The following is a 27,132-nucleotide window of genomic DNA, read 5'->3' on the forward strand; positions in this document are numbered from 1 at the left end:
GAATGATTAGTTAGTCTGAAGTGTGAATGAAGTCTAAATTCTACACACATGATAAGAAATAGCCTCTCCGCCACTCATCTTCTAGTCGAATAAGAATTCAGCTAAGAATATAAGACAATGATGAGATTGGGTACCGCAAATAGAGCTTCAAGTATTGGAGATAAATCAAGATTTTTTTTTTCGTTCTCGTTATTGAAGATTCATCATACTTAATTCACATCATTTTGACTTCTAGTGTTTGGATACTCGATTTTGTTTTTGGAAGAACTTATCTTTGAGATCAATTTGGCATATATGATTACAATTAAAATAAGTAAATGGTATTGTCAATTGAAAATGTTGCTCTCTTTTTTGGTTATCCCTCGTCCGTGAATATTTAGGTCCGATGCCCAGAAACAAAGGGAAAATCACGAGAAGATCGCCACTCACCAGACAAAACAAAGAAAAGTTCCACTCTGCCTTCATAAGTTCAAAATTCCAAAGGATTTCTAAATCTAATCACAATGACAAGACCAAAACTGCCAAACAAATTGGAAACGTTCATATAATTGGAATTAAAGATAAAAAAGTACGTATGCATGATTCATCTAGCTACTTGTACTTGATCTCATCTTGGTCCTGATAATTGAACACATGACATGGGTACATTACTAAAAAAACTAGCCTGTCCCGATGAAGTAGCTTCTCCACTACTCAATTTCATGAAAGCTGAATAAGTACCAGATTGAGATAATGAGGGGGGATCAGGTACAGGGCACAAACCATCAAGCATCTGAGCCACCTTAGTCATGGAAGGCCTCAAACTCACGTCATCTTGTATGCACCAAAGAGCAATTTTAAGAGCAGACTCAACCCTTTCATCCTTCTCATCAATATCTATCTTTGGATCAAGAACCTCTTTCAGTTTCCCTTCATCCATCATTCTGAACACATAAGAAGGAAAATGTGCTTTCTCTGCCCCTTCCCATTGATCATAGTTCTTCCTCCCTCCAATTATCTCGAGCAAGAGCATGCCATAGCTGAACACATCACTCTTCTCCGAAATTGCGTAGTTAGTTATCCATTCTGGTGCTAGATACCCTCTTGTACCCCTTAGAGTTGTGAACACATGGCTTTGCTCACGGCTCATTAGCTTGGCCAATCCAAAATCTGAAACCTTAGCAGTGAAATTATCGTCAAGAAGAACATTTTGCGGCTTAATATCACAGTGGATAATCCTCACATCACACTCCTCATGGAGATAGGCCAATCCCTTAGCCGTGCCTATTGCAATGTTGTACCTTGTGTCCCAGTTCAACAAGAAGGTGTTCTCACTGTTCTTGAAGATCCATTTGTCCAAAGAACCCCTTGCCATGTATTCATAGACAAGAAGGCGATGAGGACCCTCGGCACAAAACCCTTTGAGCTTGACAAGATGAACATGATGAATACTTCCAATTATGGACACTTCTGCTTTAAACTCTTTTGCACCTTGTCCAACACCTTCCAATTTTTTCACAGCCAACTGAGTGCCATCTTCAAGCACACCTAGATACACTGAGCCAAACCCTCCTTCCCCAATTTTTGAAGAAAAGTCCTTAGTTGCTCTACAAAGAGCAGCAAAAGTAAAACGTGCAGGCATTCCAGAGAGACTGTCCAAGAAATCATCATCTTCATCCAAGTCATCTTGAGGATACTTAGCAACATTCTTCTTCCTCTTGAATAAGTACCAGAATCCTGTTATAAGACCAACTATAACCAGAACTGTGAGAACTATGACAACAACTAGCACCATGTCATTCCTTCCATTTTTGTTGCCATGTCCATCATCACTAGCACTACTAATGGAGACCTTCATGAACGAAACATAACCACCAGCACCTGCACCCCTCTTATAGCGTTGGAAACTCCCAGTCTGATCAAAATGAAAGCATCTTCCGGTACTGTTTTCAAAGAAAAGCACAAGGCATGAACAGTTTCCTAAACAAGTCTCTTTGCAAGCATTCAGGTTTGATTTGGAAACCGGAGCAGTGTACTTGAGAGCAAAATAATCAAGCTCTTCACCAACATATAAAAGTTCCGTTGAACTCCTAGAACAGGTGGAGATGTTGGGAGGTTTGCAATTATAGCGAGTCCTGAGAAGTTTCGGGCAGATGCACCAGTTTTCAAAGAAGCAAACATAATAAGGATCACAAGGCTGAGGAATGCCACAAGGGTCTTGTGGTACCTTAACTGCCTCAGGGTTAGGAGCCCTCCCTTTGTTGAGATCATAAAAAGTGATAGCACCAGTTGGATCCAAGGTAGCAGCCCACAATGACTTGGGATCTGAGTCCTCAGAGAAGACAACTTTCCATAGCAAAGCTCTACTTATGTCATAAAAACTCAATGAATTGGACACCAAAGACGCTGAGTGAACCTTACCAGTGTTATTTTTTGAGCTTCCCTGAGCTTGTTCTCCTGATAGGGACCAGTACACTTGTGGAGTTTCAAATCCTGCATAGAGAACTAAATCACCTGCCTTGTAACTAAGAAAATGACACATGTTCAAGCTGTTGTGGAAGCTTTTGAGTGTCATTCCTTCCACAAAGTCTTGTCCGGGCAAAAGAGTATCAGTGGGATGGCTAAAACTTTGCCAAATAGTTGTCCCATTTTCCCCAAGCAACACCAAATTCCCTGAGTTAAGCAATTCCATGGATCTTATTTTTTGTCCTCTTGTATTTGTTGCCCAAACTACACCATTCCCACCTTCCAAATATGCATTCCCATCATGGTCAAGCACAAATTTATCAGAAGTCCCAACGAGTAAGCCTCTGTTGGCAGTCCAAACCACTTTGTAGCTGCTTAAGTGCATGACAACTAAAACAAACGATGAAACATCAAGAGTAGTGAAGAATCCAAAAGCGAAAGCTGAGCTGTTGGATAGCAAGAAAAAACCATTATGGTCGCTCCAATCTGGCTGAGATGCACTGAAGCCAGGATATATCTGACTAACATGTTGATCTTTGGCCAGACAGGTTCTAAACAAAAGGAGCACATGGAAAAACAAGGTCCCACATCTGAATATGCCCATGATTTCACAACTGCATCAAAACAATGAATCATGAAAGATCTGATAAAATAAATACTAATTTGGTTAACTATTATTACTACAGTTTGCTAGACAGCTTAATCTAGAAGACAAAGAAAATGGAATTGTTTCCTTCAGTGAAAAAAAAGTAAACGACAACGTGAGTGTGAAAGTACCGTAAATAGAGGGAGAGTTTCAAGGAAAAATATGGTTCTTGATACAGGAAAGCATGTTATGTTACAAAACATAAAAGGAAGTGCACAATGAGAAATAGCGGGTAATAGTATGACACACCTTAGTTTCCATTCAGTAGCAGACACGATGTAGGCATGTTAGAATGTAGAAGAAGTAAGAGGAGTATTAGAGGGAATTGTGATGAGTCCAAATGAGTTTCTCTGCATTTTCTCCATGGCAAGATATGGTTGAAATACGATTAGCTAATTTTCACTATACGTCTAATAAATGGTAGGGACGATGTTGTTGCTTAGTTGCATTATGGTCCTAAACTTGCCTGTTTTTTAGGTTATTGTCCATTTTGACTTCTCTTTTTTTTGTTGTACATGTCGTCCATTTTGACCCGTTGACTAATATCTTTTGCATTGCCTTATAACCTCTAATTGTAAAATTGACACCGTCACGCAATGAAAATCAATTCATAAAATTTTCAAATGTATTATAAATAGTATTTACTTTATTTCCTTTTTTAGTACTGGTCCAATTTCATAAAATAAAGCGTTCAATATTTGGTTGGGGGTAATTTTTAAAGACAAGTTTAAAAAGTCCAATGAACAATTATGATTTATGAGAAGGCTACACTTAGGTAATTTTTTCCTCTTTTCTTTTTTATTTATGGGAGTAGTCGTTATGCAGTTTGGGATTCAAAATCCCTGGAAGCATGTTGAAGAACAATAATTGAAAAGGAAATGGTCATTCCAACATCATACAAGAGATTTTGCAGAATTTAGTTGAAGAATGGGAAATCTGCCAAATTCCCTTCAACATTTGAAATAGGAGCTAGGAAGTGATGAATGATGAATGATGATTGTTTGAATAAACGGGGCTACAGAACTAGCAAGCATGTCGTGCTCCAGCTTTTGGTGGTAACAAATTGAATTTTCCATAAAAGGAGGCCCTCAACCAGAAAATAATTTATAAATTTAACTTTTCTGAGTCCAACCTTTCAGAATGAGTTGGCATTGTACCCGGCTAGCCACCTGCCTCATTTGTTTCGACCGAACCATATTTATTACACCACTCTGTTATTTCTATTTCATTATGTACTCTCACGCATCAACATGAGAGAGATGATGCATTTAATTATTAAAAGGAAATTTCAGGAACATTTACAATTACTCTGTAATTAATTACATTACATTACATAATCAAATAATCATGTTACGAATTACTCCACGAGAAGGATTTTACCTTTGGGAGAACATGCAAATTTCATAGCCTTTTCCAGTTCCCTGCAACATGAACCTCCTCTAAGTTGCAAGAAGGAAGATTTTACTGTGTATACACCCTGCTTGTTGTTGAACCATATTAGTTTATTCTCCTTCATCGATTTCAACGTGGACGTGGCACTCTCAAAATAGCTGCAACATATTGAGATTGCATCAATTCTTCTATTAACATCAGTTCATGCCACTCCCATGTCAAGTAGACTAGGTAAGGGTGGGTTGCAATTTGCAAACTCTTATACATTACTACCACCATCATGCCACCTTTGTGTCATCTCCAATTTCCCATCTATAGCCTTCTCTTAGTAATACCAGGAATAATGTCCAAATGCTATGTTGTGGCCAACCGAATCCAAGAATCTTTCATTGGAAAAGTATTTAGCTTTGAAGGAAGACTCTTGAAACCTTGTTTTCTTAGTATAGCCATCTTTGATTCCATTACACAATCTTTGATTCTTTAAACTTAAAACAAGAAATTTTATAATACTGTTATTCCAACCTTTTCTTTGAAAGACAACCATTTTAAAAAAAACTTTTTACGTAATAAAACTAATAAAAGACAACAGTTCTTTTTAATCATATGATTCTAACTTAATGAAACCCACAGAACTAGAAAATAAACAAACAGATCCTTAAGTTTTTTTCTTTGAAAAGTCTAAAGTTATGTAGGAGAAAGATTGACATTCAAATTATGAGGTCAACACTGATAAAAAGTCACAACCTACTAAAGTTATATAATGACACTTGAAGCCTGTTAGTTTTGTGACAGAAAAGACTCACCCAATCCTACTAGTTTCTTTACCCTTTTCGTATTTTAGTGATGGGATAAAATCTAACCCCTAGTTGTTTTACTTTTGGGAGTGTGGAAACTGGAAGTTTCATACGACAAAAGAGAAGGATCTGAAAATGAATTAAGCGATTTTTATTTTTTGTTGCAAAAAAATGAATTCAAGAATTAATGAGGTAAGCAATTTTTTGTTTTCACCATGTACGAGTATAACTGAAGATTAAATAATGAACTAAATACAAACAATAGCATATTTGGACTTAAGATTATAGTTGAGTATAATTGGCTTCCTTATCTATGACAGGGGATATATTCCTTCTTTTAAATCATGGCTTTTTGTTGAAGAAAAATTGATCCTCTGTTTGGATGTCGTTGTGTCCAATATAATGAATGCCACGGCGTGTAGTTCATGAATAGATATAAAATATATGTAAAAGCACCGTGAAGATCAGGATCGATGAATGTGAATAGGTTCCAAAAGGCAATCAAAGTCAAAATTAGTAATCTGGGGAAGTTTGCTTCAGGGATGGTATAACTGGTGAGAATAGTAATAATATCACATATATATTAAAATATAGGAAATTATTTTTAAACTATTTTCTTATACTAATATTAGTTCATGTAGCAGATTCATGTATTAAAAAGTTCGATTAAAATTACTTTTTATTTAAATAAATTTCCTATATTTATATCTCAGGTATAAGTTCACAATATTCACCCTATCTTTTCTTCGCAACAGCCAAAGAGAATAGTACTACTATATTATTAAGAACAAAAGCCAAAATAAATCACAAGATGTGGCCTTCATGGTCAAAACGTTACTTCATATAAAAACATTTGATAAATGAAGGTGAAGAAAAAGCAAAATTCTGAACTCATGCTATGAAAGCTATGAAAAGAAAAGAAAAAACTCATTAAATCTACTTTATTTTTCATTTTACCTAGCTAGGAGTATGGAAAATTTTGCCCTCCTACATGTAAGTAGTGATTGTCATATCACTTTCCTAAAATAAAAATGATTGTCACGTCACAACTAAACCTAAATTTATGACTTTGACATCCTTCTAATCGTTGCTGCAAGTAATCCTAGTGATTTTTTAGTGCAGTAATCTGTAACTATAGCACATTGTTTCTAATGCTTCATTGATGACAAAATAATGTTAAGAAATAAAACATGCATATTTAGACTTCCTAAGAATTTAACCTTATTATCTAAAGCAAAATAATAAAATAAATCAACATAACTATTCAACACCTTACATAACTATACAATCGTTAATATGATGAAAATTCTGTATAATATGTATTATCTAATTTAAAAAAAATCTTATTTTTTCTCACAATATTCTCTTATTTGATAAGTGGAAGATCTAAGATATAATTAAATATTAAAACATATATTCTTCAAATAGTAATTGTCCAAATATGTTACTGTTGGTAGGATATCTAGTTTCTTTTATATATTTTTTTCACAAAGTTGATTCCATTATATTAATAATAAATAAAATTTTATTTTATCAACAATTCATTAGTTTAGTTTGAGAGATATCATATTTGATTCTCTTAAATAAGATCTCACATTTAAGTTTTATGAATGAAAACAAAAACATAACTTATTAGATTTTCTAAGAAAGATTAGTCACTAATAAACTAAGTTATACTCCACATCAATATCATTTTTTTCATTTAAAACCATCATAACATGACTTTCCTAACATCCCAAGATATTTTGATAATCTTTTGGACTGACCTTGGAATTAATCCTCCACGATTACTTAATCATACTTAAATCTTCTTGTCTTTTTCAAGAGTGTATTTGTGAGGATTGAACTTAAGTCCTATCCTATAAATTCAACACATTTTATCAATTGAATTGCATTCATTAAATTCCACGTTAAGATTATGGTGGAAAAAAAATTCTGTTTTCCTTTAAAATAAATATACATGGATTTCGAATTCAAATCAAAGAATTTAAGATCTCAGATTTAGAGGATTTGAATTGTTTCTACTTGCACCTAACACATGGGTTTGTTTAAAACGTGTCGTTAATTTTGTGTTTTTACCATTATACGTTAACTGACCAGTTGTTTTGATGGGGGCTTCTACCATGGGCATTGCAGTCAAATGGTTCACCCATGAATCACTAAAAAAAAAAAAGCTACAGTAACATAATTTTTTAATTAAATATAATTTCATTAATAGAAAAAGACTAATATATCCTTGTATTAAAAATTGTGAAATGACTATTGAATCCCCGTAAGGAATAGGAAATGTCTAATAAATTCCTCTACTCTAATGAACATAGTGTGATTGCAATGACTTCAAGCATCGCTGGTTCTGTGAATATCTCTTTTCAACCCTGATTTTGTGGTGGACTACACTAACATTTCTTCAGTAAAATACTGATAATTATGATTCATGTTTTTTCATATCTTCTTTTTATAATTTTTCAAGTTCAAATACCAGCACTCTCACATGGCGACAAAAGAACTCTCACTCCAAATATCTTCGTTCAATCAAACTATATTAAATTAGATTTAAGAACAAAGATTTTAAATTTGAAAATTAGAGATGAAATTGGGAGAAATGCCAAAATTATAGATGTTATGAGTATCACGGTTTGGAAATTTTATCATACACTTAAATAATACAATAAGCTTACATAATAATCATCAATGTATTTAAATAATGGTATATCTCATCTCAAGATATCTAGTGCACCATTAATATCTTGTTGGTGTAATGTTAATAAGAGGTGTGTACCTAAATTAGTTCAATGGTAACTTTGAGCCAATTACCATTCATATAAATAATAATCACACCACACGGTTAACATTTGTTATGAACAATCTAGGTAAGAGAGGTCACTTTGGTAATATGTTGATTCAATTAGCTCATTTAAATGCTAAACAAATGATATATACTGTAGCCAAATTTTGAACATTGATGCACCAAATCCAAAAATAAAATATTTCTAAAATAAATTATTTTAACTTTATTTATTTATTTCAAATTTCAGAAGCCTATGATTGTTATTATAATTTACTGCATCAGCCTCTAAAAATAAAAACAAGCATGTATATATATGTATATCCAACAGCTTGAATAAATAATTTCAAAATCATACATGAATCAAGTATGGGAGGTTCTAATACCAGAGTATAGGGATTCAATCAATCAACCTAATTTGATTCTAAGACAATCATCAATCCTAACCACATGTTTTCTATCCATGTAGAGAGAAATCATTGCATAAAGATAAATAAAACTATATTATATTCTCATACACAAAATCATGATGAAAACTAAATATTCCAAGTTCTAAATGCTAAGTTAAGAAGAGTGTTGGAAGCAATTTCTTGGTATAGAAAATAACATAGCATCCACAATCATAATCTTTGGTTATAAAATTCCTAATCAATTAAGCATTTTTAAATTTAAATAAATTTCATAAATAGAAATAAAATTATAAAGAAGTAGATATTTTTGTTATTAATAATGAGTATTTTATTTTATTAGATGAAAAATTTAAAAAAAGAAATTATGAAAATATACTAAGTGTACCGTATTTGTCCTATGTACAAGAGAATGTAAGTTGTGGATGAGATGACAAATTTGCTCTGAGTAATTATTACGACGTCCCTAAACAAGTGTATATATTTATGAAATTAAAAATAAGAATAAATTAAGTAGCGTTAGTTAGCAATAACATTTGCATTGGAATTGAAAAAGTGATAGGCAACGGGTGGGTGAGTCATGGAGATAGTGATGGTTTGGTTCGAAGTTCGGAACCGAAACCGAAATTTAAATCCAGTTAAACCGAAGAAACGAACGTTATCAGCTAACTTTGACTCCTCACTCTCCGCCAACAGGTGTCCCACCGCTCCATCACTTATTATTTGTTACATATTGTTAGTTAAATGGCATGGGACGATGAAGCGCACCGTTTGGTGAATGAAGATTTTTTAAAAAGGAAAAGTCGTGTATTTTTGTTTTGTTTTATGTGTGACGGTGTCGTTAACGGTAACGGACAAATAAAAATAACCACGTGGGTTTGGATTTCAATTTCAAATGGCGTGAGGAGATTGCTGTGACGATGCCGGGTGAGTTTATCACATTGATGAGAAGAGAGAGAAAGATTGACCGTTTATCTTATCTTATTTTTCTTTTTCTTTTCTCTTCTCATCCCAAACTGAAATTCAACTCCTCAAACTGAAAAGTGAACAGAGAAAGAAATGGAGAATGCGGAGGAGCAGCAGCAGCAAAACGAGGAGGTTTTGTCGGTTGAACTTCCGGCTCCTTCCGGTTGGAATAAACTGGTCTCCTCTCTTTCTTTCTTCCTGTTCTGTATTTAATATTTATTGTTAATTTGTTTGTTGCTTGCTGCACTTTCAATTCTCGTACTGGTACTACTATTTAGTTCTACACTCTCTTTCTCTTTAATGTATTTAGTTGGTGAGCTTAGGGGCTTTATTTATTTAGCCTGCTCCTCTTTGGATCTCTTCTATTTATTTATCTCTGTAATCTCCTCTCCTCTGAGTTAACCATCTCCTTTAGATTTGCACCTTAATGCTAGTAAGTGGGAGAACTTGGACTTGCACTTTTATTCTTCCTGAAAAACAAACAAAATTCATACAAATTTCTTTTCAACTATATGTTTTATTCTGGAGATTTTTATATGTTTTATCCAACTTTTACAGATGTTACGACTTTGGTTTAACAATATATCTTTGGCTAAATTCTGTCAAGTTAGGAATATCTGTATTTTTTATTTTCATTTTGAATTTTTTTTCCCAACGGTATTTTTTAAATAGAATAGGATTAGGATTAGGATACTATGGAAACAATGCTGTGAATTTTTGTGCTTTTCATATTCTTCTAATTTGTAATCTAGCATTAGGCATAGATATGAGCAAGTGGAGTGGCATGGAATAATTTGTCTTGCCAAACATCTTTAACTCAGGATAAAATGATCAATGTGATACTTTTCTATATTTTTCACTAGGAATGTTAATTGCTGCTCTCTTTCAGACTTTAGCACTTTGAACTGGTTCTTAGTGATTTATTGAAGATCTGGTCCTTCTGGTTTTGTTATATTATCTATTCACTATTATACAAGGATTATGTAGTCTGCATTTTCTCGCTCTCTTTTTCTTTGTATGTGTATCATCCACATTGTAATGTTACTACATGTATGTGCGCACATTTCCACTTGTCTCTCTCTATTGCATTCGTTCCTTTTGAAAAGGGTTGGAAGGAGATTATTTTCATTGTGAGTTTTAGAAACATGTTTAAGTTTTCAAAATCAACAAGTGGTGGCAAGACTATTTTCAAATTGTTAAGCTGTGTGGATGTAATTGACAAACTTTTACTGGGTTTATAAACGATAATATGACAAAATAATTTTGTTCCGTCTTTCATGCTTTGCTAAGACATAAATATATACAAGAGAGTTACAGCAAAAACTCTTAAGATTGAGCTATACAGATTGATTCTCCAAATAAAACTCCTAAGATTTCGTCTAGACTAAAAACAAATTGATTTACATGATCATAGTAATACGGGATAATATAATAATTGCACATAATTCCAGACAGATTTTGTTATCTCCTGTTATCTCATCATGATATCATTATCCCCCCTCAAGTTGGAGCATGTAAATGACATATCTCCAACTTGCACAACAGAGAGGTGAACTGAGTGGGACCAAGAGCCTTAGTAAAAATATCGATTAATTGTGCATGTGTAGGAACATAAGCATAATATTGTCAGTGAGATACCCGTCGCGTCGCGAATGAAGTGGCAATCCACTTCGATGTGCTTGGTGTGCTTATGAAAAACCGGGTTGTTGACAATGTAAAGCACTGCTTGATTGTCACAAAAGTCACATAGGCTAAGAATGAGAGATACCAAGACTATGGAGAAGATCTTTTAACCATTTCAATTCTCCTGTTACAGTTGTCATGGATCGATACTTAACTTCAGCAGATGAGCGAGATACTGTTTGTTGTTTTTAGTTTTCCATGTAATTAGAAAAGATCCAAGTAGAACAAACCATCCGGTAAAGGACCTACAAGTTAAAGGACATTCAATCCAATAAGATAGTTGCAGGTCACAATCCTTACGCAACAAAACACCATGTCCTAGATTCCCTTTCAGATATCGAACAACACGGAGAGCAGCCTCCCAATAGTCTTCTTTAGATGCCTGCATAAATTGAGACAGAACATGCACACGGTATAAAAGCTCTGGTCTGGTAAATCAGAGGTAAATGAGACGACCTACTAACTGCCTATACTGATTAAGATGAGGAAAAGGCAAGTCTACTGCAAGTGCCAGATGATGATTCTGTTCAATTGGCACATTTGATGGCTTAGCTCCCAGAAGTTCAGTTTCGACTATAATGTCCAAAGCATATTTGCGTTGACAAAGAAAGATATCCACGGAAGATCACGTCACTTCAACACCCAAGAAATATTTGAGGATCCCCAAGTCTTTCGTGTGAAAGCAATTGTGTAAATAGACTTTAAATTTAGTGATGGCTTCATGATTATCTCCCGAAATGATTAGGTCATCAACATACACTAACACTACAATATGTATCCCCGGTCTTTGCAAGACGAAAAGAGAATAATCTGACAGAGATTACCGAAATCTATAGTGTTTTAGTGCAACGGATAACTTGGCAAACCAACAACGAAGCGTCTGTTTGAGTCCATATAAGGACTTATTGAGTTTACACACCATGTCATATTGTTGAGGAAGAAAGCCCGGAGGCGACTTCATGTACACAACCTCTTCAAGGTCCCCGTGTAAAAATGCATTGTGCACATCCATCTGATGTAATTTCCAAGTTCGTGTGACTGCTACAACTAACACTGTGCGGATCGTTACCATTTTTACAACGAGTGCAAAAGTCTTTGTGTAATTGATTCCCTCCTTTTGATGATTGCCAATAATTACTAACTGTGCTTTAAACTATTCTACACTTTCATCATCTTTATGCTTTATTTTGTACACCCACTTGCAGCCAAGTGCTTTCTTTCCTGGAAGCAATTGTGTGACTGTCCAAGTTCCATTGGTCTCAAGGGTATGTATCTCACTTTTCATTGCATCTCTCCACCAACCATTGTCTTTCACCGCGCCAGTATAAGTGACAGGTTTCTTTTCCTGTGAAATGGATGCAAGAAAAGCACGATGTGCAAGAGAAAAATGATCATAATTCACATAATCAGTTATGGGATAGGGTGCACCTAAGTCTGTCTTTGGAGAGGGTGAACAGTTGGATGGGCCCAATCTTTTGGTGGTATTTGTCGCATAATCTTGCAATCGAGTAGAAAGTTGTTTGGTTCTATGTCTTTTACCCAATAATGGCTCGGTTGGTGATATAGATGGAAGCACTGTATCTTGTGTGTCCATATTTTTTAGAGTAACACCTTGTTCATCGAACCTCGTATTTGGCTCACCCTCTCTATCATTTATTGTCATATTACCACTTTCTTCCGTACCTCCTATGTGATTTGTTTTTTCTACACCATCAGTCACATCACCAACAATTTTTTTATAGCTCCAATTTTTAGGAGAACCATCTTCTTTGGTAGTAACATCAATAGAAAAAGGATACTTGGTCTCAACGAATTCAACATCTCGAGAGACAAAAATCTCTTTTGTTTCTAAGTTAAACAGCTTCCACCCTTTCTTGTCATATGGGTAGCCAATAAACACACACTTCTTACTCCTACTTGCAAATTTATCACCATTCCTTTTTTGACTATGGACATAACATGAGGAATCAAATATTCTCAAATATTCATATGCAGGTTGATCAAATATGCTGCAGTTAAAATACATTACCCCTAAAACTTAATAAGAAGATTAACTTGAAATCGCAGTGCTCGAGCCACATTCAAAATATGTCTATGTTTTCGTTCCACTCTCCCATTTTGTTGGGGTGTTCCGGTGTAAGATATCTGAAAAATTATTCCATGATCAAGAAAATATCTTTTCATGCTTGTGAATTTTGTCGCATTATCACTTCTAAATATTTTGACTTGTTTATGAAACTGCCTCTCAAGCAGAGCAAAAAAATTGTCAAGTATTGTCGATACTTTTCGTTTATCAACTAATATGTATACCCATACAACACGTGAATAATCATCAACTATTGTCAGGAAATAAAAAGCACCACAAGTAGAAGGAGTTTTATATGGTCCCCATAAATCACAATGAACTGATTCAAATGCACTACTGACTTCATGTTCACTCAAAGGAAACTTCTTTCTAGTCTGTTTGGCTCTAAAACAGACTTCACATGTGTTATTCACTACATTGTTATATTTGTGTTTTCTAATCTCAGGAATCAACTAGGTGATTTTCAAGGAAGGATATCCCAACTGTTTGTGCCACAAGTCTATGGAATGCAAACCATCAGTTTTGTAGGCTCTCACATTTTGAACCCCTCTAAGAAAATAGAGTTCATCCCCTCCGTTCACCTGTTCCAATTAGCGTCCTTGAAATATGGTCTTACACAACACATAACTTATCAGTGAATTGAACAACATATTTCAATTCATCCATCATCTATGAAACAGATATCAAATTACAATTTAATTTAGGCACATAGAGAACATTTGTAAGTTTTAAGCCTCTGTCTAGCACCACGCTTCCTTCTTTAATCGCTGCTGTATGTTGTCCATTAGGAAGTCCAATTGGACATCTTTAAATATCTCGTAGTTCATGCATATGATTCAGATTTCCAGTCATATGGTTGGAAGTCCATGTGTCAATTATCCATGTATTGGTATCATGTTCACCTTTCATCTTGTCATTAGAGTTTGTTTTCTGAGCATTTAGTAATTCTACCAGTGTTTGCCACTGCTCTGTAATAAGTCCAGTCAAACTTGAACGGTCTCTTTTGAGATCCTGGTGTCTGCACTTGTTTCACCACCATACACAGTATTTGTACGTATTGTTCCTCCTTTTCCTCGTCCAGTTCTCGAGTTGTCGTTGAAATTCAATTCATTTGGTGATGAAGTCTTCTTCATCATCTTATGTTCTTCTTGTGTATGAGACGCATTCTTTGGAGCCTCCTCTTCATGATGACTCATTGTCACCAAATTTCAAATAGAACATGTTGGCTCTGATACCATAAAGGATTATATGACAGAATAATTATGTTCTGTCTTTCATGCTTTGTTAAGACATAAATACATACAAGAGAGTTACAGCAAAATCTCCTAAGATTGAGCTATATAAATTGATTCTTCAAATAAAACTCATAAGATTACGTCTAGACTAAAAATAACTTGATTTACATGATCACAGGTTAATAATACGGGATAATATAATAATTGCACATCATTTCACATAGATTCTGTTATCTCCTGTTATCTCATCATGATATCATTAGTTTGTTTGTATGCTGTATAGAAACTGTTGTATAATGCAATTTTAGTTCAATGCTGCAGTTCTTCCCTAAGAAAGTGGGAACACCAAGAAAAAGTGAGATTGTATTCATTGCTCCAACTGGGGAGGAGATCAATACCAAAAAACAATTGGAGCAGTACCTAAAGGCACATCCTGGCAATCCTGTCATTTCAGAGTTTGACTGGGGAACTGGTGAGACCCCCAGGCGATCAGCAAGGATCAGTGAGAAGGTCAAGTCAACTCCACCAGCAGATAGTGATACTCCAAAGAAACGTGCTCGGAAATCATCAGGATCAAAGAAGGATAACAAAGAAACTGAATCTGCTTCAGAGGAAGGCAAGGCAAAGTCTGAAACTGAAGATCCCAAGGCTGCAGAGGAGGAGGAGGATAATGAAGGAAACAATGATTCTGGAGGAAAGCAACTTGAGAATGGAGATAAAACTGAACAAATTGATGAAAAAGCCAAGAAGTCAGACGTAGATATGGAAGAAACTGATCTGAATGATACTAACAATAAATTAGAAAATGATTCAGCGGAAATTAAGAATAGTCATGTGAAAGGGGAAAATGTGATTACTGAAAAGCCTGAAGGTGAAGAAGCACAAAAGCTTGAAATTGAACCAGCAGAGAAAGTTGCCGAAGAAGCGGCGGACACTGAAAAATCCCAAGGGCCCCTACTGACTACTGAATTAGAAAAAGAAGAGAATGAGGAGAAAACAGATACTGTGATTCTAGATGCTAATGGGGGAGTCGAGAAAGAGAATCCTAATGCTGCTGCAGAAATGTAATGGGGTTATTTGGAGCTGTGCACAGTGAAACACTTCAACATTTGTCATACTGTTGTGTAAGCTGTAGAAATGTACTGTACTGTTGCCCCATGACTTTTGTGATGCTATTTTAGTTATTTTGTGGCCTTATGGATGACTGTAGTCTCGTATTTTATCTAAAGATTTGGTTTTACTTGCTACCTAGGATTAGGAAATTAAATGACTCTTCTTATTTTAGTTTAGATTAGGACATCTGATTTTATGTAGTGCAGCTATGTAGATTGTAGACTTCTGTGACACATTTGTGTTTTCTAGTCATTTAAATTTCACATTCCCCGGATTTAAGAATGCTCTTTTTATGTTACCGAAAGTGAGTGGTAAATGCATGATTGAAGCTGCAATTTATCACTTCCTTTCCTTTCCTAGTTACGGCAAAGGCTTCATATCTAAAGATTTCGTTTCATTAGATTTCATGTATTTCATCAGTATTCAGTCATTAATGTCGCCGCATGTACTTTACTTGATCAGCTTTGGATTTCTGACATTATTTAGAGCTTGTAGAAGAAGCGTTGTAGCATAATTTTTTCCATAATATAATTATGCATTGTCAACTCCATTTTTTTTTTTGTGAAGCATCATCAACTCCATTAATGCTGTTATTATGAACTATTTCATTTGTCTTCACTCTTCTACCTAGTATTTATCTCGAAATTTTTAGAAATAAATGACAGGGGGTTTGTTGAGATTTTTTTTTTACATGAGAGGCTTGTTAAAATATCTTTCCAATAAATATGAACGCGGGGCTTTACACGTGTATTTTTTTTTTAATTTAATAGTATAACAAAATTATAATTTATTGTCTATTTTAAATATTTTCATATAACGAACACGTAGGTTGTAGCATAATTTTTCCCAAACATCATTATGCGTTGTCAACTCTAATGACATTATTATGAACTGCATCATTTGTCTCCACTAAATCATTATTGCAGTGCAGTGCTTATTTCAGAAGTTTTTGCAATACATGACATGATGACAAGCATAGACTATTGTTGAGATTTTTTTTAATATAAATAGAATGGAGTTTTATACGTACAATTTATTTTATTGTACTGATTTTTGTAATTTAATTATTTAAAATTTTATAATTTATTATCAACTTTACATATTTCTATTATAATGAAAAGGTAGTACCACCAGCATTAGGTTCAGAATTTCGAACCCAAAAACAAGGTAGCATGTGCATTCAATTGCTCTCACTCGAGGTATTAGAGACTCGTTGCATGCATATTATGTTTGTGTATTGAGAGAGAAAGCAAGTAGAAGTAAACAAGAGTGGAAAGTGGAAAAGGTATACTTAAAGGAGGAGTTAAAGGGTGAGGAAAGGAAGAATCTATACTATCCCCTGAAAACAACCTCTTCTAATCATCTTATGTTAAAGACTAAGAATCTAGAGTTTATGGAGGAAAAATATTGCATCATCCTCAGGATTGCTTATCATTTTTTGCTAAAGACGTTACCGTCATTGAGTTACATAATACAGCCAAGCACCCTCATTTTATTCTACAATTGGAATGCTCTTCCATTCTTAATATGCTTAGACTAAACGTGATGTTATCTTCCTTTTTTCTTTGGCTTCTGCTATTCTCTCCATTATTTTCTCATGGTATGCACTACTCTTGTTAAGAACATTTTTAATCGCATATTCTATTTTGAAATGAAGGACTTCCTTCCACGTTCTATAATACTACTATTTAGAGAGATGCATGTATAGAATTTAGAATTAGATATTGTACACTACTTTTTGCTTAGACCATTGTGTGACATGGAATTATTTATAAACAAACTTGAACATTCTGATGCATGTGATGCAGTTTTAGGGGATAAAGCATTTACAGGAACATATGGAGTAAAATATGGAAGGATAGCTGACAACTTACATCCCCAAGAAAGCGTGGTTACCTTACTCAAAGCAGCAAAAATTAAGAACATTAGGATATATGATGCTGGTCATAAACTCCTCCGTGCCTTCAAAGGGTCTGGCATTGAAATTGTGGTTGGTCTTGGCAATGAATTTCTCAAGGACATGAGTGTGGGGGAGGATAAAGCCATGAGTTGGGTTAAAGAAAACGTTCAGCAATTTCTTCCAGGTACCAAAATTCGCGGAATTGCGTTGGGAAATGAAATCTTGGGAGGCACGGATATGGAACTCTGGCAAGTTTTGCTCCCTGCAGCAAAGAATGTTTACAATGCCCTTAGTAAGCTTGATCTAGCAAAAGATGTTCAGGTGTCAAGTCCACATTCTGAGGCTGTCTTTGCTAATTCCTTTCTTCCATCCTCATGCACTTTTTAAGGAAGATGTCCTTCCATATATGAAGCCTCTCTTACAATTCTTCTCACAAATTGGCACTCCTTTTTTCATTAATGCATATCCTTTCCTTGCCTATAAGAATGATCCACAACATATTGACCTTAACTATGCCCTCTTCCTAAAAAATCCTGGTATTTATGATGCAAAGACTAAGCTGCATTATAGTAACATGTTTGAGGCTCAGGTTGATGCAGCTTATGCTGCCTTGGAGCAGGTTGGGTTTGACAAGATGGATGTTATTGTTTCTGAGACTGGTTGGGCTTCTCATGGGGATGGTAATGAAGCTGGAGCAACAATAAAAAATGCAAGGACTTATAATGGTAATTTACGCAAGCGTTTACTAAAGAAGAAAGGGACCCCTTATAGGCCAAAAAAAGTGGTGAAGGTATGTCTTTGCCTTGTTTAATGAGAATTTGAAGCCTGGCCCAATGTCCGAGAGAAACTTTGGATTGTTTAAGGCTGATGGAAGCATTGCATATGATATTGGCTTCACTGGACTTGTACCTTCTTCATCAACTTCATCTTTCCTTTCCTTCAAGGTATCGACTATGGATACCTCCTCTACTTTCACTATTAATTAATGTTTCTAATTTCTAGGAACTTTGTGCTAAAACTATTGCACACGATCTTGCTGTTTCAATAATTTAACATCATGAAACTTCAATTATGGTTTAGCTTTTCTAACGTACAGATAGTCAAGTGTGAAGTATTTATGTATAATGACATGCATATCATATCAATTTCTGTTCCTCCAGTTCCAAGTTTCTAACAAATATGTCTTGCAGGGTATTGGATCCTCGTCCATGATGGCTTTTACGAGTTTTGCTGCTTTTCTTTTTATAGCATTGTAATTGATTTTAAGATTAAGGTACATCTGAATTCAGTGATTCTTTGGATTCTGTAACAGTTTTCTGTACTTTAAAGTTGTGGAATTTCCATAACGAAGATGTGACATCTCAATGTATATCTGATTAACTTTCTATTCTTTATTAAGGGATCTAATTCATATTGTCTATTGTCGTTGACCTGCTATTTTTCAACGTTTTATCAGTGTTAAGCATGCTTTATGCAGCAAGGGAATATATGAAAAACCAGAGCAACATCGCTTCTACGGTTCTACCAAAGATTTGTATGTTGTCATATATGAAGCCTAGAGTCTAAAACTTATTCACTGTTTAAAACTGATATACTTAATTGTGTAATGAATACAATTAAAAAAATATTAAAGTTCCTAGCACAAAATGATATTTTCATAAACATTAAAATGGGTGTGAAATGGGGTAGAGAAGAGAGATAAAAAAAAAAAAAAAGAGAGCGCAAAAGTAAGAAACTGTCATGGTTGACGTGATAACAAGAAAAGAAAGAAGCAGAAAGAAATGTGTTCATATTGAATGTAAAAGAAATGAGATGAATGATATGTTTTATCAACTTTGAATTGTTTCTTAAAAAAAAATCAACTTTGAATGTGAACATCAATACATCAAATACAAGAGAGGTAGAGAAGATAAATAGGCTGTAATAGGAATGATCTCCTCGTTGTAAGCTTCAAGCATGCATACTTTGCAATTTGCATAAATAAGACCAGACCGTAAAATCAAGAAGATAAATTGTTCAGTACCATTTCATATTGGTTTCTATTCACCAATAAAAAAAATCATTTTGGTCTCTCGTATTTATGAAAATATGTTGTGTGTAGTCCCTTATTTTAAAAAATGAGAGCTTGAAAGGAGAATTTTTTTTTAATGAAAATCAAGAATTACACTTGATATATTTTCATAGCTAAGGTACTAAAATGGGACAATTTTATTTTGAAATCCCAAGAGTGAACGTTTCTATATTTAAAAGGATTAAAAACATATTTAACTATAGGCCATATGTAGCACTTCAATCCATCTGGACATCGCAACTGCATATTAATAGAATCATATTTAAGATAGATTGCAAGATAATGGCTGCTGATAGTATCAATGCAAGGAGAAGGAGGTTTCAGATTAGTAAAGTTGGTCATATTTAAAGGATTCTGTTGCAAGATTATTTTCTTTCAAAACGGTTGTATACAGTTTGTAAGTAGACAAGCTAATCAAGTTGTTCACGCATTGAATATAGATCTTTTGTTTGTTAACACGCTTTTAATTTTAGACTTACTTGTATTGATTCTATTCTTCTTCACGATTTAATATAAGTTCATTTTATTAAATAAAACATATTTAACTTTAAACAAAATTTCACTAATCATTTTCTTCTTTAGAAAATATAAATTAAGTTGAGTACTCTTTGATAATTAAAAAAATAATTTTACTGGTGACTTTGTATGAATGTGTTTAGGAGTTTAGTTTTAGAGAGAAAGGACAGAGGATAGATTTTGATAGACATTTTTAATTTGAGTTTTTATTTAAAATAAAATGGTAAGTTAATAGATGCTTAACTTTTTAATCTTATATTTATCTTTATAAACATTACATAGCTCTCTTAGAAATTAAAAAATATCCTTCCCTCTTTTTTCTTTCAAAACTCCCAAATATACCCTTAAAAAGACTTATATGAATCATCATGGAAGTATTGAAGTATTGTATGTGTGATCATTTTAAAACCTTTTTGAAATATAAATATATATATATATATATATTGTGTGTGTGCATATATACTAGTATAGATATATTTAGTGAAAGAGATATTTTATGAGTGAAAAAATAAAAATTTAATGAGTCATATAGTGAATGATGATGGAGATTTATCAATTAGTTCTTATGTCAATATATTTTATTATCATTTATAAATTATAATGAAGAATTTTTTAATACTTAAAAGACTATTTAGTATGATTTTTAATACTTAAGGGTTTACATTAGGGATTATTTAGGGAAGAGAGTAATACTTTAGATATGAAATTGATGATTTTTTTTTCTTTTTCTTCTTCTTGATTCTTAGCTTCTTGCATGTAATATTTTTTTAAATATAATTTTTATCTAATTTTAGTATGATGATCAAGCAACTTAGTAGAAAATTATTGCATGATAAGTTATTTTGAGATTTTTTTAAAAAAGTGAAAAAAAAAGCTAAAAATTAAGATGAAATTATAAAATAGAAAATGTATGAGTATTTTTTTCAAAACATTTTTTCGTTCAAGCTCCGTCACTACACCCATGGTTTGTAATTAATGCTTGCCAAAAGGAATCTTGTACACGGCTGTTATATATATAAATAAATGATAAACGATTGTGATAATTAAACCATCAATAATATATTGCAGAATTCCAGAGGGATTCCATGTTTCTAATTAATAATGAAGATTTGCAAATTATGGGATTCCTTCGCAGTTCAGCTCATACGGATACGGTCAAAAGATATTCTAACATGTAAAAAATTCTCATATTATTGTCCCTTTTATTGGTTGAATAATATTATATATATATACACACACACGAGGAATCCGTTCAATTTGGAGAGAAAAGAGAGTAAGGAAAGGTGGTTTAATTTATTACTATATGTCAAAAAAACATTAATTTTCTTTGTTTTTGCACATATTACAGCTAATTATACTAATTTTGATTTTGAAAATAACTAGTAAAGTTAACCAAGTGAAGTAAAATCTGGTTGCATTTCCCATATGAGGGACAATTTAGATCAAACAAAGCCACTGAATAGAGATACTAAAAAGAAAGTATAAATAAGAAGGTGGTTGATATGATAAAAAACAAAAGATATGAAAATAGTATCTAAATACAGTAATTATAAAACTAGGAAGTTTATAAAGAGTTGAAAATATAAATTGTGATCATATCATGCCATATCAAAACATCACAAGTTAATGAAGACAGAGGCACAGTCGCATTGGGAATTGAAAAGTTGATTCTTTCAAAGGGCATGAGGATGAGCCAGAAAAGAAGGGGCAGAGGTTCCCTTGATGAGGGACAACCCAAACCCCAAAGATTTGTAAACTACATTCATGCCAGTGTGTGATGAAAATGCACTCTATTCCCTTTTAATCTTCTGTAGCGGGGTGCACCGTAGGCTCCGTGGTCGCAATATTATCAACGTAATCCTCACCGCTGATCTGATCGAGGACGAGCACAAATCCCATGGCAAAAGCCGCATCAAAACCAGGCTTAACACAAAGGGAGAACACCTCCTTCCCAAGCACGACGCTGGTGGTGGGGTCCACTTTACGACTAATCTCAGCCACCGACTCCTTCGTCACATTGAAAACCGTGCAGCAACGCTGCGAGAAGCACCCCTCGATCTGGTACTCCTCACCGGGGTTATCGTACATCTCCACCGTCAAACTCGCACGCGACCGTCCTATGATCGACGCTCTCCTCACGCTGAAGATGGGTTTATCACCGTCCATTCTCTCCCCTTTGAAACCTTCCCACCGTTGATGCAAACTCGGCCGCTGCTTCGCATATCAATCAAAATTATGATGTATAAAATCAAAGCAGAGAAATTAGAGAATAGATTTCGTACCTTTCGACGAACGGTGAGGAGGCAACGTCCGTTAGGATCCATGAGAACGAGTTCGTCTATGTCGCGAGTGTCGGGTCCATAAGAGTCAACTCTGAACACGAGTTGACCTTTGCAATCGTAGACGCTGAAGCCATCGCCCGCGAAGAACAGAGAGGTTTTTAGCACCGTGAGATGGATCTCTTCTTTCAAGACATATCCATCTTCAACTTCCACCTCCTTCATATTTTCCGCCATACAAAGTGTGCTCATGATGTGGGTTTCGTATTATTCTTGCATCCACGATATGCAATTTATGGCACCAATTAATTAATAATTCATAATGTGGGGTACATGGAAATGGAAGCATGCATGGGTGGGTTATCTCTATCGCAAACGTGGGGAGAAAAAATATCTACAAAGATGATATCCACAGGACCTTTTTTTTTTTTTTTTTTGGCTAAACTTTCACATTTAAACTCTTTTTCTTTTGTTACACTATTTTAGGGGAAGGTGACACTCACTTGACGTTTGGATTGAGTGTTTTTTATTTTTATTTTTAAAGAAAATAAAAAGTAAGAGTAAAAATAAGGTTTGTTTAAAGTTCTTAAAAAAATTTAAAAATAGACTCAAAACTAAAAACAAAATATCAATCTTTTTAGTCTTTTTTTCTAAGAAGTAAAAATGCAATAACATCTTAAGATATTTTCTTATTGACATTGATGTATGTTTTTTAAATCTTGAAAATTTAAAAATAAAAACTATTTTAAAAAATAAATAATCAAATTAAGTATCACCTAATGTTTTTATACTTATGAATTCTAACTTAATTGGTTGAATTATGATAGATTTTCTTACTTTTAATTTTGTTTCTATAAATAAAGAATATTGTTAATATTTGTGTATACAAGTTTTAAAAATTATAATTCAATCAATTAAAAATTATTATTATTATAAATTTTAAAATAATTATCATCAAAATTAATGAACTACTAGTAATGTATTACTAGATAATAATACATAACCTATTTTCTCTATAGAGTTTAATGGTTATATAGTAAAATATTTTACACTTTCAAATAATTAAAAATAATTATTGGTATAATTTTTAATGCAACTATTACAAGAAAAAACTTACTATACACAACGGTTCACTGTTAGAAAATAATATAAAATTATTTTATATTTTCAATACAAAATATATTTTGTCTTTATGTATTATATATATTTTGATAAAATTTACATATAATTTTAAGTAATTTTAGTATGCTTAATTAAAAAATTATTTTTACAACCTATGTGACCTAGATTTTTATTATGAGTTATCAAAATAAATATTTAGAAAAAAATTTATAAATACTATTCTTAGGTTTGTTCTTTTATCATAGGAATATTTTTCTGTGCATTATACAACACCTAAACATAATGTTTGGAAACACAAATGTCTTGGTTGTCTTTTTTTCTTTCTGAGTTTTGGTTGTCTTTTGAATCGTAATATGAATCAGTTTGTTTTCCTTTGCCAGTGTAGCCGCGTTGATTGACTTGATTCGCTTGGCCTTAGTCGGTGCTACTTGTTGGTCGTCTTTACTTGTTTGTTTGCCCAATCCGAGCAAAAAATTTGTCTACTACATACTTTTCTTTTGACAAAGAAGACAAAAGCAAAAAGCAACTATATGGCTACCGTATTCTTGAGTCTAATTTTCATTTAGAATTAGAATACAAAAACATTTAATTTAAATAAATTTTAATTCTCTAAAAATATATCATATTTTTCTCTTCCTTTATTCATTGGAACCAATCCTGACAAGAGCAACTCTACAAATGCAAATGGTCCATTTCACACAGCAGATGCTTCTGTAACTTTGTTCCAAAGAGTTTGAAGGTCATGGTAAATTAATGGGCATAAATTCCACCAACAAAGAATCACCACAACCATCATGCACGGAGAAGCTAACAAACCAAACACTGCAATACGCAAATACACTTGTTCTCAGGAAGATAACTATTAACTGACATCCACATTAAGCTTGTAAAGACTAGGCACTATTGGATCACCAAAAAAAATAGGTGACCATCTTGGTATAGTTTTGCCTTTCTTTTACCAAGTTCAAATTTGGATCGAGTATTTTTCTAGCTTTTTATACTATGTCGGTTCGTCGGATCCATTACTTTCATTTTTCTTTTTTACTTTTGTGATAGTTCACTGCCAAATGAACAAATGCTTCACGCTAATAAAAGTAATTTTAGGTGCCGTTATTTAATTATTTTTTGAAAATAATTCTATAAGCACATAAAAAAGTAATTTAATTGTTTAGAGATTTTATTAAAAGTGAATATATATAATTTTTATTTTATTAAAATTATAAAAATTACTCTTTATTTTAAAAAAAAAAATCAATCATGATTACAGATTTTTTAGAAGCTATTAAGAAACACTCAAAATAATTGATTGCTAATCTATTTTTTATTCTTTCTTATTTATGTCTTTCTTTCTTTCTTTTTTTCATTTTTTAAACCAAGTACTTCTATAATACACCACATTTCTCACCTTTTTTTCTTCCCCATTTACATTCATCATATATCTCTCCCTTGTGCCATATGCTATCTTCTCTTATTTTTCAAGCTAAAAATACGGTGTGTATACATGTGATATACTTCTTCCATTCCAAAATATAACTCGTTTAAAATTGTTACACATGTATTAAGAAAAAAAAAATTATTTTATTAAATTTCATAAAAAAATATCAGTGATTTTTTTAATATACCTTTTTATCTTTAATTAAATAGTACTTATACTTATTTATTCTCATTGCACAAAATTCTCATTAATAATAACAAATTCTTATACAAATTTCATTGAGTAAAATGTTTCCACTTCACTTAACTCCATTGTATCATGTGTTACTTGTGGAAAAACAAGTGATTTATAAAATTAATCAATGATATAAATGCATAAGTAAATACTAATGATTTAGGGAAAAAATCACAAATTTTAAAAAGACTAATGTATTAATGTATGAAATATTTATTGAGGATAATTTTAAAAAAGAATATTTAATGTAATATTAATTTTATAAAATGACTTATATTTTATAATTTTTTTTTCTAAAACGATTTATATTTTGGAATGGAAGGAGGATAATTTTCCAATCATATATAATCTGTAATTATACAAGAATGTAGAGGGACTATTGATGCATGTAGTGGGAGGGGGAACAAGGTGATTGGCATGCCAGGCTTTTCCAAGTCCCTACCACGCAAGAATAAGGCTAGGTTCATCGTCAGATCCAACCCAAAACTTCAAATGCTATAGAAAGTAGAAACTATGATGGAATTCCGCACAGTGTGTACGTAAGCGACGGGTTTCATTAAATTTCCTCAAAGTCAAAACCCACTACATTTCTACATGTATGCTGGTGGTGGAGTCACCGTCCCAATTTGCTAAAACTAAAAGCCACCCCACACGTATTTTTCATAAGTCTAACAATGATCAAATCTATAGCTCGATCTAAATGGATTCGATAAGGACAATCAGAATAGTGATGCTAATCAACCAATTCGTACTAATATTGTTAACACCACTAATTTTTCGATTTATCAAAAATCAACCCTTCATACTTGTTAAAGAAACACAATCACTCCTACTTTTGCCGCCGAAGTTGCTGGTTGGTGTGTTTGGATATTAGTTTAATCACTAATCGTCTGATCCAATCTCAAGAAACGATTTTGTTTCAAAAGTTAGTAACCTGTTTTTAGTATCGTGCTCGTGGGCCCTTCGCTTGACTTGACAACTTTCAATTTGTAAATCTCAATCAATTTTAGTTGCATAAACTCTATCTTTACGTCACGACTTTCAATTTGGTTTAATCTCAATCAATTTTTACGCATATATTCTTTGTTTTCGTTTTTTTTTTATCAGTACAGTAATACTCTTCAACTTATTTAAATGTGTATTTTTTTATTTCAGCTATACTATTGTTGGTGGAATATATTTCGGCTAAAAATTTGCTTGGATACGATTCATACTAATTTATTTAGCATGATAAACGAATATAACTTTGCTCATTCGACTCATACTATTCAAATCAAGCAATAATCACATCTGAACAAAAGCAGTGGTAAACTAATCAAGCTTTTCAAAAGTTATCATTATTTAAACACGTATTTTTTTTATTTTTTTTTTGGTACAGCAAACACGTATAAAAGCGTTTGTTATTTAACTTTTTCCCGTTGTCTAACGTTAACTATATTTAGATTAGTGGACCAAGATTTGCCACATTGAAAGGTACTAATAGTATTTAGAATTTGCCTATTTGGACTATCATTAAGCAAAAAAGTTGGTTTCTCCTTGTGATTGGGTCAGTTGGGGAAAGTCTGGTTAGGACAAAAAAAGGTAAGAAATTTAAAAGGACACGCAGTATTTTTATTGAGGCACCTATATTTTTTTTATTGGGATACCAGCAATATAGTTTTAACTCAAGATCTAAACTCATACAAAACCATCCGTATTTTTTTTTCAGGGGTTATCGAAGCAGGAATCAAATTTGTGTTTTCTCCATTATTAATAGAATACTCAAATTAATTAAACTAACAGACACATTATGTTATAAATAAATAGTATCGTTATATATAACACTAAAATTTTTAATTTATATTTAATGTACATGTAAATTTACATAATAAATTTTATGATAATTATCTTTTATCTAATAATTAATTTGTTTATATATATAGGTTATAAATAAAAATCATAGGTTTAATAAGTATTTACATATATAAAAAATATCAAATTTATTTAATTATCAATTATTATAAAAAAACATTTAAATACATCA

General features: G+C 32.9%; 3 protein-coding genes and 1 pseudogene across 3 annotated transcripts; 2 read left to right on the top strand and 2 right to left on the bottom strand.

Annotated features, from left to right (window-relative positions):
- Positions 1 to 434: 434 nt before the first annotated feature.
- Positions 435 to 3,504, bottom strand: LOC100786024 (G-type lectin S-receptor-like serine/threonine-protein kinase SD2-5). Its single transcript, XM_003543632.5, has 2 exons — positions 3,341 to 3,504; positions 435 to 3,059 (listed from the first exon to the last, which is right to left on the bottom strand). The coding sequence occupies exon 2, from the start codon at positions 3,047 to 3,049 to the stop codon at positions 608 to 610; it is 2,442 nt and encodes an 813-aa protein (XP_003543680.1). The 5' UTR covers positions 3,050 to 3,059; positions 3,341 to 3,504; the 3' UTR covers positions 435 to 607.
- A 5,887-nt stretch (positions 3,505 to 9,391) lies between these two features.
- LOC100786540 (methyl-CpG-binding domain-containing protein 10-like) lies at positions 9,392 to 15,831 on the top strand. The gene is made up of 2 exons (NM_001317550.2): positions 9,392 to 9,612; positions 14,761 to 15,831. Exons 1-2 carry the CDS (start codon positions 9,529 to 9,531, stop codon positions 15,505 to 15,507), a joined length of 831 nt encoding a protein of 276 aa, NP_001304479.2. The 5' UTR covers positions 9,392 to 9,528; the 3' UTR covers positions 15,508 to 15,831.
- A 1,049-nt stretch (positions 15,832 to 16,880) lies between these two features.
- Positions 16,881 to 18,780, top strand: LOC100802958 (glucan endo-1,3-beta-glucosidase 14-like; annotated as a pseudogene).
- A 2,826-nt stretch (positions 18,781 to 21,606) lies between these two features.
- LOC100787085 (protein LURP-one-related 12-like) lies at positions 21,607 to 22,601 on the bottom strand. Its single transcript, NM_001254059.2, is given in 2 exon segments — positions 21,607 to 22,250; positions 22,322 to 22,601. Coding segments are annotated over 2 exon segments (660 nt in total). The 5' UTR covers positions 22,571 to 22,601; the 3' UTR covers positions 21,607 to 21,839.
- Between the last annotated feature and the right edge of the window lie 4,531 nt (positions 22,602 to 27,132).

This window comes from Glycine max, chromosome 13 (genome assembly GCF_000004515.6).
Source record: "Glycine max cultivar Williams 82 chromosome 13, Glycine_max_v4.0, whole genome shotgun sequence".
Lineage (NCBI taxonomy): Eukaryota > Viridiplantae > Streptophyta > Magnoliopsida > Fabales > Fabaceae > Glycine > Glycine max.

What these genes read in the sequence shown, in the direction of transcription:
- LOC100786540 (NM_001317550.2), top strand. Translation starts at nt 9,529, where the DNA reads ATGGAGAATGCGGAGGAGCAGCAGCAGCAAAACGAGGAGGTTTTGTCG. An exon ending in CTTCCGGTTGGAATAAACTG is followed by an intron (nt 9,613 to 14,760) that starts GTCTCCTCTCTT and finishes TCAATGCTGCAG; the next exon opens with TTCTTCCCTAAGAAAGTGGG.
- LOC100786024 (XM_003543632.5), bottom strand. Translation starts at nt 3,049, where the DNA reads ATGGGCATATTCAGATGTGGGACCTTGTTTTTCCATGTGCTCCTTTTG.